This window comes from Musa acuminata, chromosome BXJ2-2 (genome assembly GCF_036884655.1).
Source record: "Musa acuminata AAA Group cultivar baxijiao chromosome BXJ2-2, Cavendish_Baxijiao_AAA, whole genome shotgun sequence".
Lineage (NCBI taxonomy): Eukaryota > Viridiplantae > Streptophyta > Magnoliopsida > Zingiberales > Musaceae > Musa > Musa acuminata.
Window position 1 is genome coordinate 22428671 of NC_088339.1, and position 19684 is coordinate 22448354.

A 19684-nucleotide genomic window follows, 5' to 3' on the forward strand; every position below is an offset into this window, starting at 1 on the left:
ATAATCAACAAATAACATACATCATGAAAGTCTAGCAACATAAGTAACTAATAAATTCATCCATTATGAATATGAAAAGATAGAAGCTTAATACATATCCTTAATATAATCTCATATTAATAGGAAAGGAAACTCACTAGACACACTTTCTATAATTTTGATTCTTAATATAATCTCATGTTAATAACATAGGGAACATGTTATATAGGACGCCAATATCCAAACCTTGTATTCATACTCAAATTTTGTTTGGATCTACTTTTATAAGTAGCTTTCAAAATTTTAGTAATGCATCAGTTGCTTGACCTGCCAATAACCATATCAATATTGTTTTCATGTAATACATGTAGGGGGCTACCTATGGAAAAAGCTCAAAGCACCAGAAGTTTCAAGAAGATTCCCAAAGGAATGTGTCGCTCTATCCTCCTAAAACTATGAAAATTTCGGTTTTTTGGTTTATATAGGCCTACAAATGCATGATTATTGATCATTTCCTCTTCATGCGAGTCGCTGAGCATTGTTTATAACCATTGGGATTACATGAATACTTGTTTACGTAGGTAGGAGTTGTTGTATCAGAAGAAGCCTTCCTAATTGAGTTGTCAGATACGCTGTGCGTGTGTGTGAACGGTCGCACTTTGTTGGTGGAATTGAGAAAGGTAACTCGGCGGCAGGAAATCTCCTGTTATTATGTTCTAATTTTTGTTGGAGATTTATGATACGTGCGTGCTTTAGACGACGAGGAAGCTTGCAGGAAATCTCCTGTTATTATGTTCTAATTTTTGTTGGAGCTTTGTGACTTATATATAATCTGCAGAATTTTGTGTGTTCTTTTTCTATTTGCGCTACTTAGTTCTCGCTAGCGGCGCAGACCCCTGGAGGGCCGGTGGCTGCCATAACACCATAACTCTGACCAGAACCCTCATCTGATTAGGACACCCACCCCGTCGATACAACTTATTGGTACCACCATTAAGCCAGCCCCAACAACATCCAAAAGAATTAAATACTGCAAGCAGTAAATACATATTATGATTCGTGAAAATAACAACAGCGCCCATCACCTAGAAGAAATAGTCGAGAAAAAGAGTATTAGCCCTTCACCAAAATTTGTCCATCAAAACGGTACAAACCAACTTTGTTCCTGGCCCCCTCCATATGCTTGCCCCTGTGAGTTCCACCACTTGATGCGTTTCGGCATATATATATATATATATATATATATATATATATATATATATATATATATATATATAGCATATTTGGAGCCACAGTTGGTGCCGAACTAGAATTTAAAATCTTTCTTCTTTGATTTCCCTTCTTTCTCCTTGCGCTTCCTCTTGTTTGCAGCCTGCTGTAGTAGTTAAAAGGAACCCCAAAAGATAGACAAAACCCCTATGAATATCACGAACTCAAAAACTTATCATGCACAAGAAACAGACGATGAAAAATAGTACCATACAAACCTCTGCAACCATGTCACTGAAGTCCTCCTTCTGGTTCCGCAACTTCTCTTCTTCCCGGGCTTCTTCATACCTGTGATGATACCACCAATTATAATTTAATTTCCAACCAGGTGAAGAACACCCACTTTATGAACCAACGTGTAAGCTTTCTCTTACTTGGCCGCCAAAACGTCATCCATAACTTCCAGTTCCTCAGGCTGTATTGTGACATCCACTTTGTCCGACTTTTGACCTCGCAGAAGATCAACCTATGGAAGGTGATAAACAAAACAACAATGCTAAGGCAAAACAGACCAGAAGCATCCCAAAGCCAAATGATACAATCTTAATTAAAATTCAATTAGCATAACCACTGCCAATTAATGCGTATTCACATAAAAAGCTTCTCACCCTCTTAGCACCCATCTTCTCCTGTGCCCCAAGCACATACCTGTTCAAGGAACAAAAGAAAGCAAGACCAACACCAAAGTCACATATGCTGCTCTCGTATTATAATATATTTATTACCAACCTGAAAAGATGACAAGGATAAAACTACTTACGTGTGAGCTGTTCCAAGCAGTGTCCCAGGAGCAATCCTTTCTTCTTTCTCCTCCAAAACCTTCAGATAACAAAGAAGCAGCGTTACAAACTTGACAGCTCAATAAATCAACAACTAAATGCACAATCCATAGCAAGCCTAGGTTGGCCAACAGGCCTCTTTAGGCCTTGTTTTGGTCCACTTTATACCCATTACCAGCATGGAGTATAGCCTAGACCTGCCTTGATGTCAAATTAGACAAAATTTAAATTTATTTACTTGATACAAGGGTTTCTCAGGCTCCTTCCTTTGCTGCTTCCGAAGGTCGATAACATCAGGTGTCTCAACACCGGTAGGAGTGCTGAACAATGAAGCAGTGATTTAAGAAGACGCACAACTGGAGTTATGAACCAGGGATAATTTTCAAAAGGAGAAAAAAAAGAAGCGAAAATAACCTAGAAAGGCTGTCCACAGATTGCATGCCAGCTTCCAGTTCCTCCTCTTCCATCTCTTCTTCGTCTTCTTCTTCTTCTTCCATTTCCTCCTCCTCCTCCTCTTCCTCCAAGTCTCCCCAATGCTTGCTCCGATCAACTGGCTCTTCCTAACATCCAACATAAAGGTCTAATAAGGTAACAATGCACAAGCATCAAAGAAACTCTAAAAACATGGTCAATGGTTTTTATTTCTCAAAAATAATACCAAAAACTACTTGGTAAAAAAATACGATAGTATTAATATTAAACCTCCAATACTTAAGTTGCATAAATACATCAAACGTATACCCCCTAATACATCTCGTAATGGGATCTTTCTGTTTCATGAAAAAAAAAAAAACAGGGACACTGACATACCTCGTAATTGAGTTGTTCTTGTTGTTGAACCCCAAAAACATCACCATATAATGGACGCCCATACTAACAATTAAACAAGAGAGGTCATTTCAAAAAGGAAAAAAGAGATCATGTAATGTAATTCATGAGATGCAGGAAAAAAAAATCACAATCACGAACAGAGGCAAACATACTTCGTCAACAGGGGGTTTGCCCCAACCACCAGGATGATAGCCAAAACTAGCTCCTGGAGGAATAGGTGCATTTAAACCAGGAATTTTCAATTGTGGATAGGAGGGTGGCGGGCCATACCTCTGTTCAATAACAGTTTGTAAGTATATATTGAAGAACGAAGGCAAGAACTAGTGGGAGCAGTAAGAGTTAAGTTACCTGCATATTAATCAGCCATGGAGGTGGTGCACCATCAGGCATACCAAGTGCCTCTTTCAGCTCCCGTGACAACATACCTGGCTTCATTTCCCTAAGCTTGACCTATGCAGTTACAAAGAAACAAAAAAGGGCTAATTCTACCATATGTGGAACAATCCAGACAAGTGGAATACCATATGTTTAGAAACTAATACTATTAAGGTCTTTACCAACAGCAACAAGGATTCATCAAAAGACTATACCCAAGAAAACCAAATACAAAATATTCTTATTAACTGTTCATAATTACATATGTGCCAAAAAGATAGAAATGCACTCAATATTTATTTTTAGGTAATATAAGTAAATCCAGTGATTTAAAAAGGCGCTCGGGCGCTCGCCTAGGCGCTTGGGCGAGGCGAGGCAAGGCCCGAGCGCCTCGCTACACTTCCAGGCCGCACGCTTCAAAGAGGCGCCGCCTGGGCGCTCGCCTGAGCCCCAGCGTTGGGCGCTTTGGGCGAGCGACTAGGTTAAACTACGTGACCGAACCAACGTTTTAAGTCCGGTTCGATCTCCAATGCTTTAGTTGGTTCAATCAAACAAACTAAAGCACCGATATCAGTTGTCGCTGCCCAACCCTAACCCTGCTCGTTGCCGCTGTCGCTCCTGCTCCCATTGCTCGCTGCTACTCGCTGCTCCTGCTCCCGTTGCTCCCGCTCCCGCTGCTCGCTGCTGCTGTCGTCGCTCACCGCTGCTGTCGCCGCTCACCGCTCCCGCTCCTGTTGTCGTTGTCGCTGCCTCCTTACACTCCCGCTGCCGCTGTCACTGCCTCCTTACACTCCCGCTGCCGCTGTCGCTTCCTCTTTTCTCAATCAGCACCCCCTAACACTCCTCTTCCTTCTTCTCCTTCTGTATATTGTTAACAGTATACTGTACACTGTTAACAGTATACTAATAATAGTGTTTGTATTTATTAGATTAAATACAATATATGTTTACCAGAAGACAATGTTGAACATCTCAGGAATGAAGAAGAAGATTATTCTATGAGTATTAACCCAAATAGGAAAAAAGTATACGACAAAAAAGGAAAAGAAATTATGAGTACTAAGAAGGGTAAAAAAGGACCGATGGATCTAATATATGTTTCAATGATCCCAGAAACAAGGGCAAGCAGGAGGCTCAAAATTTAGACAAACAAATATAAGTGATGCTTATGATAAAGAAATAAGAGGAAGAACAATTCAGCACATTGCTCGCTTCTTCTATCAGGCTGGTCTTCCCCTTAGTACAACTCGTTTAGATAGTTTTAAGGACATGATTGAAGCTATTGGAAGATATGGCGCAGGATTAAAACCTCCAAGTTATTATGAGATGCGAGTTCCATTGTTACAAAAAGAGTTGAATTATACAAATGACTTACTAAAGGGTCATAAAGAATCATGGGCAACACATGATTGCTCTATTTTGTCAGATGTTTGGACTGACAGGAGGCGCAGGAGTATAATTAATTTTATGGTTAATTGTTTTTTAAGGACTATGTTTGTGAAGTCAATAGATGCTTCATCTTTTGTAAAATCTGGAGACAAGATATATGATTTACTTGACAACTTCGTGGAAGAAATTGGAGAACAAAATATCATTCAAATCATATCTGACAATGGAAGCAACTATGTATTAGCTGATAATATTCATTTTTTAAATTTGTTAATTATTTTATCTTCAATTAAATGTGTTAAACTCTTAAGCCTTATCATTTTTGTTATCTTTTGTCTCTGGTAAATTGCTTGAAACAAAAAGACAACACTTATATTGGACTCCATATGCAGCACATTGTATTGATTTAATGTTGGAGGATATTGAAAAAATCTTAGACATCAAGAAAACCCTAAAAAAGATAATTTTTGTTGTTGGATTTCTTTATAATCATATTGGGGCTTTGAATATGATGAGAGAATTTACAGGGAACAAAGAATTAGCGAGATATGGTGTCACCCGATTTGCTACTTCATTCTTGACGTTACAAAGCGTGCATCGTCAAAAACATAATCTGAGAAACATGTTTACCTCTAAGAAATGGGTGACAAGCAAATTGACAAAAGAAACAAAAGGCAAAAGGGCTACTGATATCATCTTAATGTCATCCTTTTGAAATCATGTAGTTTATATATTAAAGGTAATGGGCCCTCTTGTTCAAATCCTTCGGTTGGTGGATAATGAAAATAAACTTGGAATGGGATATATTTATAAGGCTATAGATGGAGCAAAGGAGACGATTAAAAGGTCTTTTAATGAAAATGAAGAAAAATATGAGAAAATTTTTACAATCATTGACGAAAGATGGAATTGTCAACTTTATCGTCTCTTACATGCAATAGTATATTATTTGAACCCTGAATTCTTTTATAAGATTAAATCTGTTGGGTTTGATGCAAAAGTTTTGGATGGGTTATATCAATACGTTGCAAGATTAGTTACCAGCCTTGAGGTTCAAGATAAGATTATTTATGAATTATCTTTATATAAAAATGCTGAAGGTCATTTTGGAATTCCAATGGTCGTTCGATCCAGGACAACTATGTCTCCAAGTATTAATAATTTGATATAATTAATTTTATATATATTATGTTACTATGTTATTGCTAATAATAACATAAATTTTACATCTAAATGGTGGAGTTTATTTAGAAATTTCACTCCGAACTTACAGTAATTTGCTATCAAAGTACTTAGTTTAACATGTAGTGCTTCGGGTTATGAGCGAAACTGGAGTGTCTTTGAGCATGTAAGAATCACTAAATATTTTTGTTTTAATTTATTTATTTATTTAGATAGATGTATTAATATATTTTTAAATTATATGACATGACAGATTCACTTGAAGAGAAGAAATCGGTTGGAACATCAACGATTGCACGATATTGTTTACATAAAGTATAATCAAGCTTTGAAGGTTTGTCATGATTTGCAAAATAGAATTGATTCAATCTCATTGCAAGATATTGATGATTCAAATGAGTGGTTGGTAGGAGAAATGGGTGCTAACTTACAAGATGCCGAAGGCGAGCTTGTATTTGAAGATGATAGATTGACATGGGGAGATGTGGCAAGAGTTTCGGGTGCTAGAGAATTACAAACACATACAAGATAGATGATAAAGAGAAAAATGAGTGCAAAAGCATCAAGCTCGACTTCTGCTATTGTTGAAAATATAGAGAATGAAACATATTTTGATGAAGAGAAAGGAGTCGAAGGACAAGAGGAAGAGGACGAATTCAATGAAGATGATTTGTGTGAAAATGACGATAATATTGATTATGATGAATGCCTTTGACGTAAAATTTTATTGTTTTGACTTTTGAAACTTTTTGTTAATGTGACATTGTGATTTTGTATCTTAGATTTTCTTAATTTAATAACATATTTTTATTTAAAGTTTTAAATAATTATATTATATATTTTATATTTTAGCACCTCGCTTCGCTCGGGCGAGCGCCTAACGCCTCGGGCGTTTTTGGACCTTGACACCTTTTGACGCCTAGCGCTTTTTAAATCACTGAGTAAATCAGAAAAATAACATCTCTCGAGGTAAGGCTATGTATATTACCCCCCGCTGAATCACACATTCGTGACAACCTAATGCATTATGACACTCTTTAAGGAGCTAGAAGTTTGTCAACTTAGATCAGAAAGTTGAAATTGCACCTTTCAGTACCATGTTATGTGAACTGCTCATTAGATTAAAAAAACACTATCCTCGAAAATGTGAATATAATAATCTATTATTGAATCTAGAACTTTCTCAGTAAGTGGAGCCAACAACCAAGAAACAAACATCACGAAATGGTCGAGGCAACTATTAACTTTAGTAAAAGCCACAAACAGGTGCAACGTAGAAGCTCAAATAACCACATAAATGACAGCTAATTACAGTTAAAAGTACCTCAAACTCTTTTCCCTCGAAATAGAGATCACCAAGTGTCGTTAACTTTGGTTTAGTTTGATACTTGAAGAAGGCATCATGCAGGACCTGCAAAAAGGGGAAAACAAAAAGGGTTCAGCGTTCAACCAACTAAAGAAAGGCAGGGCAGATCTGTTCACATAGCTTAAGGAGCAACATGAGTTGCCCGATAACAAAAATGAGACCGATGACAAGATGTTTAGAGCCTATTGTTTGTAGAAACTACAGCAGGAGAGTAACCATGGCCAAAAAATCAATACCAAGAAAATTTTAGGATCTCATACACACAATATTCTGGAATCTCAAGCACATTCATAATGGAACCACAAAAATATCATGGTAAATTACTCGATAAAATAATTAGATAATTTACCTCCATGAATGGCATAATGGTAATGCTTAAGTGACAAAGTAAATAAACCAGAAAACAATAAACAAAACCAACCTGATAGTCTATATCCATCTTTCCCATCTTTGGTTGCATGCGTTCACGCTGCTTCTGTTTCAGCTTCTTGCTGTCCTCTTTTTCTATATATGCCTAAAAAATTGATAATACAAGAAAAAATTAAACATGAAAGGATGGCTCAACAACTTCAACAAGAACAATGACATTCCAAATATTCAATCTAAAACTAATATAAGCCTTCCAATTGATTCTCAATAATCTCTCTTAATAAAAAAAAATCAAGGAAAGCAATGAATTTCTCATTACAACAAACAATCTGCATTTTTCATGGTTGAGTTTCTCATTACCTGTCTTATTTTTTCAATTCCTGTTGCAGCAATGAAGTCGGGAAGTTGAAAAGGCTGTTTCTCAATGCCTCGTTTTCCCTGTGATAATCAAAGCCAAAACAAATAAGCTCTGGATACCTATTGAATCTCTAAGAAGCTACAACTTGGTTCTAATAAGAAAAATAGGTAATTTCGAATCTTAAGGTGGAGTAACATCTCAAAAAATATGAAAATATGAAAAAGAAAACAGTTCAGTCTGGTTTTGATGAATAATGACTTTAACTCTTTAAGTAAATTAGAGCTTGATTTCAAACAAATTTGGGTGTCACATATAGATAACTAGTTACTTCAAATATATATTCCAATTTATACCCATACTATTTTGTAACAAGAACACATCATATTTCTCGTAATAAGACCAGCATGTGACTTACAATGCCCCACCAACATAAAAACCCTAGATCCCTAAGAAATAATACCATAACATCCTGCTTCCATTGTAGTTACAGTTATATCCCTGCAATAATAACATGTGTTAAGTGGGGTGGAACCTTTTTCAAATTTATAATTCCCCACCTCCTTATGCAAAACTAGGAGAATTATATTCCCACATGCACAATATGTATACAAAAATATCCATCAAATTCATGCAAAATATTATAACTCACCTGTAAAAACTTCCGCTTTTGGCACCAATGCCTTGGAACAGGTACCGTATTGCGATATGACTTAAGAAAAACAAGAATCTTCGGATCTGCAGCTGTTGCATCCCACACCTTGCAGATTAAATCAGAAGTTCATCAAAAAGAACAGTCCTTCAAAGAACTTATGCATGGTAGATTACTAAAACCAGATCACAGATACGATTGGAAATCCACATTCCAAATAAAGTAAAAAATTTCTTCATTTCAGCTACTTTTGTTACCCAGGATGAACTAGTAATTGACGAGCATCAATGTAATTTATTCTCACTTCATCCCTGTATTAGATAGAAAGTCTCCAGTACAATGATTTCAAAAGGCGCTCGAGCGCTCGCCTAAGAGCTCAGGCGAGGTCCGAGCACCTCGTTTAACGTCCAAGTAGCACGTTTAACGTCCGAGCCCAAGTGTCGGGCGCTTCGGGCGAGCGCCTAATTTAAACCAAGCGACTGAACCAGCTTTTTAGGTCTGGTTTGGTCGCATTTGCGTTAGTTGGTTCACAGCCTCCCCCTCATGACTTCCCCCAACCCCAACCCTACTCTCGATTCCACCGCCGACATTTCCTCTTTGCTGCTGTTGCCACTGCTCTCCGCTACCACCCGCCGCCGCTGCTCTAAGATAGCAACCTCCAGTCCACGACTGGGTTCTCACCATGACTCAGCTTCTCATCTCGATCTCCTTCTCACACTCTATTGTTAACAGTAGAGAATTTTTTTAAAATATTAAAATATATTTTAATATTTTTAGTATTTTAATATTTTAAAACGTCACGTTTCACTCGGGCAAACACCTCGGGGCGTTTTGAGACCTTGGCGCCTAGCGCTTTTTAAATCACTACTCCAGTATCCATGAATATATGCCTGAAAAGTCTCTCAAGCATCCATATCCAACTACTGCAGGGTGGAAAGTACTAGCAACAGTACACAAAATATTTAAGGAATCCAAAGTTAATCCTTTGATATGTAATCAAAATAGGCATTGGCTATCTGAAGCTCAGGCTCAAAAGGGTATAATATGACATGAATAAGGATGTAAACTCCATGTTACTGAGTCTGGGCTAAAGTAGACTAGTTTACATTGTATGACAAAGTCGCTTGTGAACTTCTTATAAAGTAAAACTTTGAAACTGTGTTCAGAACATTTTTCCTGCTTTATGATTAAACTAAATCTTTTCGCATTACATTGCTCCACACAAAATTGATAACACTGAGGGAGTTGCACAAAGTGTGCCCAAAGAGTATAAAACTGCAGGGGGAAAGGTTACACTCCATTACTTAAACATATCTCAAGTCCTCAACTGAGATACTTTTAATTGATAATGTCTCGATTACCACTACAACCAACGCAATTACTGGTAAAAATTTTAAAATAAATCAAACAGGCCATGCCAGCTAAAAAGTGCACAATAAGAAAGAGAAACCATCATGAAAGAATACCTCAACCACATCTGGCCTTGAGCATATTTGTTTCAGATCTGCAATTTTCATTCTTCTTTGAAGCTACAAAAGAGATCCAAACATTAATCATATGCAACGTTTCACAAGAAAATCAGAATTAATAAAATATAACTAACCTTTTTCTTCTTGTTCGACAGACCTTTCTCCTTCTGCTGTGCTTCCTGCTCTTCTTCCTCTGAGTCAGAATCTCCTTTCTTCTTGGCTGCCGCATTACCAGCAGCCTCATCCTTTTTGTCATCGTCCTGCAAGAAAAATAACACACAGATAAGGCCAGCATTTTTTATCATCACAAGTCATTACAATAAAATCGCATCTTCCACCAGACCTCCACAGAGGCAGCGTCCTGGAAGCTAAACTTCTCAAGTACGCTCTTGAAATCCTCGAGGAAGCTTTCTTCTACATCAGCCTTCTCTGGAACATACTCCACTTCAACTGATACCTCAACCTGAACCACATCCCATACCTCAAGTATCAGAAGACAAGAAACACCGTCAAGAACAAAGAGAAAACAAAGAAACATGCAAGAAACACCAGAAAGAATAAAAGGAAACCACAGAACATACAAGAAATACACAAAAAGCAACAAGAAACCAAAACTCCAGAAAGAAGGAAAACGCACAAGAAACGCCGGAAAGAACAAAGAGAAAGTCAAAGAATATATAGTCACATCACTTTCCTTGGTTGAAAATTAAAACGAAAGCAAGATACCAGATCTATTCAAACCCTAATCTTTCAGAAAAAGATATCTAACAACACGGCCGCCACCGAAACCGCTAATCAAGAAAGAAATCCCTAGTATACATGTAAATACACAGAGTTAAGGAAGAAATAAACTGAGATCAGCAGAAACCCTAATCCCAAACAAGAAACCAAGAACTCCACCTGCGGCCGGGGATCAGAGTTTTCCTTGGCATCGCCTTCGGCTCCTCCTTCAAAACCGTCGCTCTCGTCTCCGGCCTCATCGGCCGGGGCAGACGAGCGCTTGTTGTTCTTCTTCTGCTTCCGCCTCCGGCGGCGGCGCTCGCTGTCCCGAGCCTTCTTCTTCTCGGCGGCGGCCGCGGAGGCGAGGCCGCCGTTGGCCAGCGAATCGCCAGCGCCGTTGGGATACGAGGACTGGATCCCGAGTTCCGCTGCGGTCATCCTCGCGCTCGAGCGGAAGTTACGAAGGAAGCAGAGCAATGGGGGTGGAACACCCGAAAAACATAACGAGAGACGACACGATCCACTCCCGGTCGGTGTAATATACATTTACGAATTTCTACATATACATGGGTTTAATTACCACTCCACCCAAACCGGCATCCTCTCAAGTCACTGGACCACTTCTCACTAGCAATAAGTTTATTACAACATTAATAATAGCGATAACGATAATAAAAAAAACATAAGGTATTGGTTTTAATGGTGCACAAAAATATATTGATTAGGTAATTGTTACAGAAATCAACGAGATAATATATTTGTATATGAATATGCATATAAATCATAGTTTTCGAATAACTCGAGGCTAATGATTAAGCATCTGTTTGATCATGTAAAATAAGTGTATATGGTACATTTTTTGTACACGAGATTTTGGAGTAATACACTGTATTTTTTTTGTATTTACACAGACGAACAGCGCCGATTCCAGTTAGATACACAAAGCCCAGGAGGAGGCCCAGTTGGCGGCGCTGCCCACCCGGGGGATGGCGGCGATCTTGGAGGAGGCGTCGACCATGAAGCTGGCGCCGCACATCGCCCCCTCGCTGTCCACCCTCGGCATTGCCTTCATCCTGTTCATCGGATGCTCAAAGCTCCTTAACCCTCCCTCGCTATGAAACATGCACCCTGAACCAAAACACAACTTGGTTGTTGTCATCTAATCTAATTCGCAGTAACCTAACACAAGGCCGTAGATAGTGCGTGCGCATACCAGTGGGGAATGAAGCGTAAGACTTGGCGCAGCTTCCCTTCATGATCTCCACATCATCACCGATCACCACGGAGCCATCCGCAGCAATGCCCCAGTACAGTGGCACGCCCCCGTCCGCGCTCTGCGTCGACAACCATGGTAAGCCAAACAAGAGTGAGAACCACCCTACGCTTCACTGCATGTGGTCATAGACGGGGATTGATGGTTATAGAGGTGTACGTACCAGAGCGGCGAAGACGGCGCCGGTCATGTTATCGTAGACGACGAAGGCGAAGCGGCCGGCGAGGTCCTTGACGACCTTGTCAGCGGGGTACGGCCCGCGGTCGCGCAGCGTGCGGTAGGCCTCGATCACCAGCAGCGCCTCGTTGGACATCTTGCCGCAGAGCCCGTACTCCCTGACGAGGGAGCTCAGGTTGCTGATGCTCCCCACGAACATGCAGTACACCTCGTCAAAGCTACAGAAGAACCTGCACATGTCCATAAATGACCAAGAAAGTTAGATGCGGTGAAGCTTATGCTACGCAGGAGGACAAAGAACCGCACCTCTGGCAGAGGAGGGAGGGAGGGGGGGCTTGGGGGCCGAGGCAGGCCAGGCCTGCGCCGCCACTGAAGGTGGCGCAGAAGGAGTGGGCAGGGTGGGAGGAGAGGAAGTCCCTGAGGATCTCGTCGGGGTTCTTGGGGTGACGCCGGCGGTAACCAGGTTTGGGAGGGAAGCCGGTGGTGGACTCAGGGCAGCTGAGCTCCTGCGGGGGGCGCGCGAGGGTCTCGTGGAACACGGCCAACATCTTTAATGATTATAGCAGCAGGAGAGAGCGAGAGGATGAAAGGATTTAAGTGGAGTTCGAGATGAGGACGGTGATGCACTTATATGAGACGAAGGTGCGATGACTTCTGTGCCGCGGCGACACGATGCCCTCCGCCGAACTGTCGACACGCGCGCATGCGCGGCGGGCGCTTATCCGATGACGGAACTCCACGTCACGGCCCACAGGCGAGGGGCAATCCTGCGTACGGAGTGCCACGTCTGTCCAATTGCTGACCCTGAAAAAAGTCAAACTCGCTATTTTTTCTTTACGGATAAGATTTGGGGATTGAGTTATTACACGTACGATCAGCTCAGTGTGTCGGACGGATGACGATGACGACCGCTTCTCTTGTTGCTCCGCTGTCATATTAATCCTACATGCGAATAGATTCCTCGCATATCATATGTTTAGAAGAAAGATAAGGAAACAAAAACAGATAACAAAAAAACTAAAACAGAAGTACTTTTACTATGCCCTAAACCGTCTACTCGAGATTCAAAAGGAATGTTTTTAGTTTTTGAAAACGATTCCTTGAAAAGGATCACATTTAGGGATACACACAAACTAAAATCCAAATCCTCCTGACATATCCAATCCAACAGAGTTGCGTACCTGAGTTTCCTGCGATGCATCAGACGGTTCAAGTGCCAGTGAGCGAGGAATGCCACTATAAAAGACAGGCAAAACTTGCATCAATTAGATAATCCCACCAACATTACTGTAATTGATTGTACCCACACAAAGTGTTCGAGAATAACCAGAAAATATTTTTCTGGAGAGCAGAGACTTGGTAATTGACAAAGTGTTTCACTGATTGACCTGTGCCACAAGCAGAAATAATAAGTTTGAGAATCAAACCAAAAGCACAGAAGCGAGCAGCAAAGCACTTCCATTCTATTTTATATATGCTGAGAACTAAGAAAGATAAGGATTATGCCAAAGTAAAACAATGCTGATTTATAATATGGTCCACGAAGTCTGATTGATAACACTTCATTTTTACTTGTACAGTTCAATGGCAGACCCATTCACCGACAATCAAGCAGATCAAGAGGCTAAAAACGCTTGATCATAAAGCTCTGGACTGTAAAAGAAAATTCATCATGAAGGAGAACTAGGGAATGCACAACATAGAAATACAAAACCAAAAGGATTTTTTTATTGAAGTTCTAACATCCATAAACAGCTCAGAAGGTGGTATCGGTATCCAGCAAAGGCGTATTTGTAGCCGGCGTTCTAGATGAAGAATCAGCAAAGATCCTGCCACAGAAATTGTGATACGGAAATTTTCAAATCACTTATCGATAGGAGGCAAAAGTAGGCCTTCATAATTTGCCCATCCGGACAGAACACAAAGAAGTAGCCAGGTATGTATTCTAAAAATGGGATTCATTAAACCATCACTTCTGGCACAAAGGATACATAGTATGTACATGACCAAGATTTAAAAGTTAAGTCGATGCACATGGACTTTGCTAGAACTTGGCTTTGGCTTCTGAATGAGAACAAAAGTGTGAAAAATATAAGATGCATAAAACACATGGACTTTGCTAGAACTTGAATTTCACCATGGCTTTCAAAATATAAGTCATACTTCTGAAACTAGTCACAACAATGGCTTTCAAAATATAAGCAGAAAAGCATGTTTCACTGCTCACATTGTGAAGGAGAATCTTTTAGCAACATGAATTTCACCATGATGCCTGATGTCAACAAAGAGGATGCCAACAATGGGCACATTTCGAACCATGCTGAACCAATCAATGCCCATATTCCCGGTATACCAATCATTGAATGCTTCAGCCACATGCATTTAACAGAGTGAAATTACAATTACTGTAATGCATCAGCTCCAAATGTAGCAAACCTGCAAAATAAAGCGGGTAAGATATCACATTATGAAATTAAGTCGATGTCCAAAGAAATAAATGTTTGGCACTCCGTGAACTACCTATATGGTCATGCAAAACCAAGAACATTAAGCTAAGAACGGTTGAAATGTTCCCTTGATGATCTTATAAAAAGAACAACAGTTGTTAATTTCTATGGATCAACTGAAGGGATCTGTAATAGAATTATTCAAAGTGAAGTTTGTTTATAAGGACAATGATCAAACAAAGGATGCACTCTACAATATTCCAATTTTACAATTTGTGACGTATCTCAGAGTAATTATTATCATAAATATGTAACCAAGGTGTCAAATTTGTCTTCTCAAAAAGAAAATGATGCAAAATAATAAACATATAAAAATAACCTTTTAAACTTTACAAAGTTAGCCAAACTACAAGTAGACTAAAAAAGATTAAATCCTTGGAGAAACTCAAGAAAGATAAGCAACAGAAACCCTTTTTTTTCAAGCTAAAGATTTTCTACAACTACATAGTTGAGATGGCATCATTCCAGAATATTCATACATCGATAAACAAAAACAACTAAAAGGTCGCCAAAGGCAAGTAAAGCCTGATGTCATTTTGCAGAAAGATACACAAGAAAGACAAAGGCTGTTAGATGTTTCTGCAGCGATATGACCCTCGCACGTTATCAAACAAAAAGAGATGCGTAGTCCAAGAAAAGTGTAAATGAAGCTACTCGATGATATCTGCAATTAGATTCCAGACATGAAACGGAGAGAGTAATTTATCTCTAAGTAGAAAAAGGAATTGCTTTGAACACATTTAATCTCACAATAATCTAAAGTCCCAAAAACCTACGAGCTCTTTTTTTCTTTTTGTGGTTTATTGAAGGAGACAAACCATGGAGGCGTGGAATCGGAGGAATCACGGATGTGATTGTACCATGACCGAATCATCCAGCGCGAGTAAAGAATCATTCCCATCCCCGCGAAACCACTCACCGAATTCACCAGCTTCAGCACCGACCGCAGGCCACTCTTCACCACCCTCCCTCTTCTCGATCGATCCATAGTTGAAAAGAAGAGAACCCTAGCACCCAAAATCGAACTTGTACCACGGAGAAGGGTATGCGTACTCTCTGACAATCGTCTACCTGCGTTCGGATTGTGGATCCCACAAGAAACTTCCCCCATCGGACAAGGTATCGCGACGAGTAGCCGCACGTGTTCTGTTGGAAAATTTACTGCTCCCGTATGAAGCACGAATAGGGGATCGGAAGCTAGCCGGCGTGGATGCTGCGATGGCGGCGATGGATCTCCAGATTCGAGTCCTCGACCGTTCATCACGGTGTTGAGGGATCCGGACCGTCCATCAAAGACCTGATGTCTTCTTGGATGGAAATTTGATGCAAATTATTTGTTTTTGTTATTCCTTTGTGTGACATGTAAAAGGTTACTCCAATATTAATATATTTGCATTGTGACACGTACTTAGATGTTCGTGATCGAAGACAGAATTCTGCGAGTAACGACTTCTACAGTGTTGAAGTCACCCAACAAGAGAGAGCGTCACGCGGCTTCTTTGACCGACCACTAAGAAGTTGACACATTTCGGCATGAACAACCATTGACCTTGTGACATGTGTGCGCGATCAACAAGTAGAACAACCTTGTATTATTAACTTATGTACATGTATGAGGAAAAAGTAGCATCAACGTTAGAACAAGAGAAGACACAAGAGAGCACAGAAGAAAAGGAAGAGACATATCTGATGCAGGGAGCTCTCCACTTGCATCTGATGCCTAAGCAGCCTCGGATTGTTGCTACCCGATGCGAAAGGATACGGGCTTGCGTAGTACGTGTTCATTCCATGATTCCTTTGCGCCCATGGGAGAATAGCTAAGCCACCGAGCACGCCTCCAGCCGTCGAACGGAACAACGGCGCGAACAGTAGCGAAGAAGAGCCTCCTGACGTATAACTGGTACCGAGAAGATTCGCATAACCGGAGTAATCGTGTTGGTGGCGGCGAAACTGAGGCTGCTGCGTTGGTTGATATCGGTCAACGTACGCCGCATCTTCCGTGCCGCGGGGACGGTGGTCGACCACCGAGGTAAACACCGCATGATCACTGTGAAGGGTCGGCCGATGTGGAACCTCGGAATCCGCCACGGGGCTTTGTCCTCCGCGGCCATAGAGCGGGACGAGGGTGTCCTGGGAGAGGGAGGCCTTGCAGACAGGGCACTGCCTCGGGGACATGCTCTCCACCTGCATCCACTTGTAGATGCAAGGCCAACAATAGAGATGACCGCAGAGCGTGACGACCGGATCGACCACAAAGTCCAAACAGATGTTGCAGTCAAAGCAGCCGTTCATGGACGATGCAGGGGAAGCAGCATCGTCTGAGATGCCGCTCTTCGTCGACAAGTCTTTCTCCTCGGGTTTCTCCTTACCGGAGCAAACACGGTGGATGTAGGCTCGGGGAATGCCGTCAACCTCCTCCATCCGCACTCGGAGACCTTGTGCTGGTTACAGAAGCTAGCTAGCTGCAGAACACTAGTTCAACAAAAGGGAACAAAGTCATTGATTGAAAGCAGCAACGAGTCTGGAAAATATCTATGCAACATTAAAAGAACGAGTCTGTGTGGGTCATAGACAAAACAATTCAATGATATGCTCGACACAAGCAACAGCCGGGGACCGCGTTGGTCGGTCACTTTTCTTAATGCCGACCACTTCATATAAAAATCTGTGTCGGCGAATAGAGGATAAGGTTGTCCTCGTCGTGGTAGATCAGCCCCATACAGGCAAAGAGCAGATAAGAGCCAAGACGAGCAGAGGATGGAACCAAACATTGAATAGGGTGGTGGGCCATCGACGACTTAAAGAAAGGCAATGCTATGTATGAACCCTTCCTCAACGACGACAGGAATAAGGAAGCTTGAGGCGGTGACGCGGAGAGTACGGGTCCACAACAAAGTGATCATGGTAGCGTCTGAGCCTATCCAGAATAGAAATATAATAGCACCTGCAGTCTGTGTTTGGACTGTGCAAGAAAAAGGAGCATCTTTTTGCCTTCTTCCCTACGAGGAAGAGACATCTACCACCATCGTCTTGAAGCATCGGCATCCTAAGTGTAATAAAAGTTCTATCGGAAGAGAGAAGAAGGAAGGAAGGAAGGAAGATATAAGGCAAGATGCAAGCGTTTTTGTGGCTGCTAAGATTAAGATGATCTCCAGATAATATCAAATCAAGATCCAGTCAAGTATATTTGGTTTAATTTGTCAAATAGGAAGAACGATGATTGCAATTGAATTACCAAAGTATGGAAGTTGATATAGTTTACGATCGTCCGAGCTCAAAATTATGGTATTTAAAGGTTTATAAACCATTGACTGTTCTAACAGTTCCATTGATCAGTAGCAGGGAAAACAGATACCAAAGGAACAATTCAAAAGGACAGTCGAAGCCATTGACTCTAAGATGAGCAGTAGGTGATAGTTTCAGAGCAAAAAACAAAGAGCAAGAACACACCCACCAGACACCCAAACTTGTGATTTGAAACCATGATTCCTTCCCAAAAAAGAGGAAGTGTGAGAAGAAAGAAAGAACAATTCGGTCTCAAGAAAGCGAAGGGCAGAGTATATTATATCTTCTGGATCAAAGTTGGCACATGTAAACACTTACCAAGCGCTTCGATGCCAACCAACCAAAGAAATCTTTCGAGGACGAAAGAGAAAAGATGCAGCGGTATCGCACAGGCACATGCTCTGTCTGTTTGGAGAATAATCGATAGGGACACAAAACCATCCAAAAAGGTTCTTAAATGAAAGGAAAGGTGTCGAGAAAATAGGCATAGCTTCCGTGAAGCCATCAACCGAGTCACCTAAAATCTTCTTCTTTCCCAATTTGAAAATGATTCTTGCACCGATCGAAATCCCTAACCTACACTATCAGAAGATTTCGGGCAGAAGCAAAAGGATGGTGCACGGATCGTAACGCATGTGGATATCCAATGTGTCCGAGGAAAGAATCGGGGTCCGATCTCAAGTATCGAGACAAAACTGTTGCCTCTACGATCGAGAGGCGAGAAGAAGTAAGAACGAGTGCATTAGGCAAAAAAGAAGTCGCTTTTCTCTTGCCCTTTTTCTGTTGCTCATGAATAAAATCAACCAAATAAGCCAAAAATGGGCCCGAAAACCCCCAACTTGATGATTTTTCGTATCAAAACATCGTCTTCGTGCAAGATTGCAGGGTGAGGAACGACAAGAACAAAACTAAGAACAGCTCAAGAATCTCCATCGACGTACCGATTTCGAAGTCCAGGAAGAAGCGGTCCGATCTCTCTGTCTCGATCCGGCAACGCCTTGGTACACGAGACGGGAAGGGGAAGGCAAAACAACAGGCGGAGCTTCAGCGCGACGGTGGTAGCGACCCCCAACCCCCCTCGGTATTTATAGCCGAGAGCCGAAGAAGGCAAGCCACGGAAAGGGGGAGCCACTGATCTCGTGCGAGCCGATTCCTTTCACCCACGACAAAACTCCTGTTCAAAATTTCCCATCCCCAAACCTAAATCGAATTCACCCATCTGACCACAGAATCCAACTTACATCCAGGAGATGAGAACACCACAAGGCGGCACATAGATTTAACCTCAAGCCTTTTTCCGATGCACCGACACCGACACGGCAACGGTGTGTCGGTATCGATGCAGCGGAGACTTGGGGATGTGAACACGAGATCATGTCAACGCCAACGCCAACGCATCAACAAGTTTTATATGCTATGGTAAAAGCCCATACGGCGCTGAGTCACGTCGAGGTAAGTATGATTAGATGATAATGACGAGATACGGAACAGTCTTCATACCAAAACAATGCAAAAGAAATCACAAGTGGCACGTGATCTGATAAGATCATGATTAAGATGTGATCAAGTGTGCTTTATTTTCAATGTAAAAAAATACCATCATTTAAATTGTTATATTATATATATATATATATATATATATTATACTGTGTGCATTAGGTGGTAATGAAATGGTAATGCAAAGATTAGAGTATCTCTCTCTATTTA

General features: G+C 41.0%; 3 protein-coding genes across 10 annotated transcripts; all 3 read right to left on the reverse strand.

The window, feature by feature from the left end:
• Window positions 1–972: 972 nt before the first annotated feature.
• On the reverse strand, window positions 973–11262 carry LOC103971449 (uncharacterized). 4 transcript variants are annotated; one of them, XR_010484427.1, is made up of 19 exons: window positions 10916–11262; window positions 10359–10478; window positions 10150–10275; window positions 10013–10075; window positions 8547–8654; window positions 7900–7977; window positions 7592–7684; window positions 7129–7215; window positions 3207–3308; window positions 3011–3130; window positions 2838–2900; window positions 2442–2587; window positions 2266–2347; window positions 2009–2067; window positions 1857–1896; window positions 1623–1714; window positions 1467–1536; window positions 1236–1351; window positions 1077–1199 (listed from the first exon to the last, which is right to left on the reverse strand). XR_010484427.1 is itself a non-coding variant. In XM_009385481.3 (18 exons), the coding sequence occupies exons 1-18, from the start codon at window positions 11171–11173 to the stop codon at window positions 1286–1288; spliced, it is 1773 nt and encodes a 590-aa protein (XP_009383756.2). In that variant the 5' UTR covers window positions 11174–11262; the 3' UTR covers window positions 973–1285. The 4 variants fall into 4 exon arrangements, 2 of the variants coding, with proteins under 2 accessions (XP_009383756.2, XP_009383748.2); XR_010484426.1 differs by having other exon boundaries at window positions 1236–1354; XM_009385481.3 differs by having other exon boundaries at window positions 973–1351.
• A 275-nt stretch (window positions 11263–11537) lies between these two features.
• LOC135605376 (stem-specific protein TSJT1-like) lies at window positions 11538–16108 on the reverse strand. 5 transcript variants are annotated; one of them, XM_065095390.1, is made up of 9 exons: window positions 15612–16108; window positions 14413–14621; window positions 13513–13573; window positions 13367–13421; window positions 13058–13127; window positions 12492–12989; window positions 12172–12415; window positions 11949–12069; window positions 11538–11863 (listed from the first exon to the last, which is right to left on the reverse strand). In XM_065095390.1, exons 6-9 carry the CDS (start codon window positions 12731–12733, stop codon window positions 11667–11669), a joined length of 804 nt encoding a protein of 267 aa, XP_064951462.1. In that variant the 5' UTR covers window positions 12734–12989; window positions 13058–13127; window positions 13367–13421; window positions 13513–13573; window positions 14413–14621; window positions 15612–16108; the 3' UTR covers window positions 11538–11666. The 5 variants fall into 5 exon arrangements, with proteins under 5 accessions (XP_064951462.1, XP_064951461.1, XP_064951460.1 ...); XM_065095389.1 differs by having other exon boundaries at window positions 15553–16108; XM_065095388.1 differs by having other exon boundaries at window positions 12492–12983; window positions 15511–16108.
• Window positions 16109–16252: 144 nt separating this feature from the next.
• On the reverse strand, window positions 16253–19337 carry LOC103971469 (E3 ubiquitin-protein ligase RMA3). The gene is made up of 2 exons (XM_009385505.3): window positions 18919–19337; window positions 16253–17164 (listed from the first exon to the last, which is right to left on the reverse strand). The coding sequence occupies exon 2, from the start codon at window positions 17111–17113 to the stop codon at window positions 16328–16330; it is 786 nt and encodes a 261-aa protein (XP_009383780.2). The 5' UTR covers window positions 17114–17164; window positions 18919–19337; the 3' UTR covers window positions 16253–16327.
• Window positions 19338–19684: the final 347 nt, after the last annotated feature.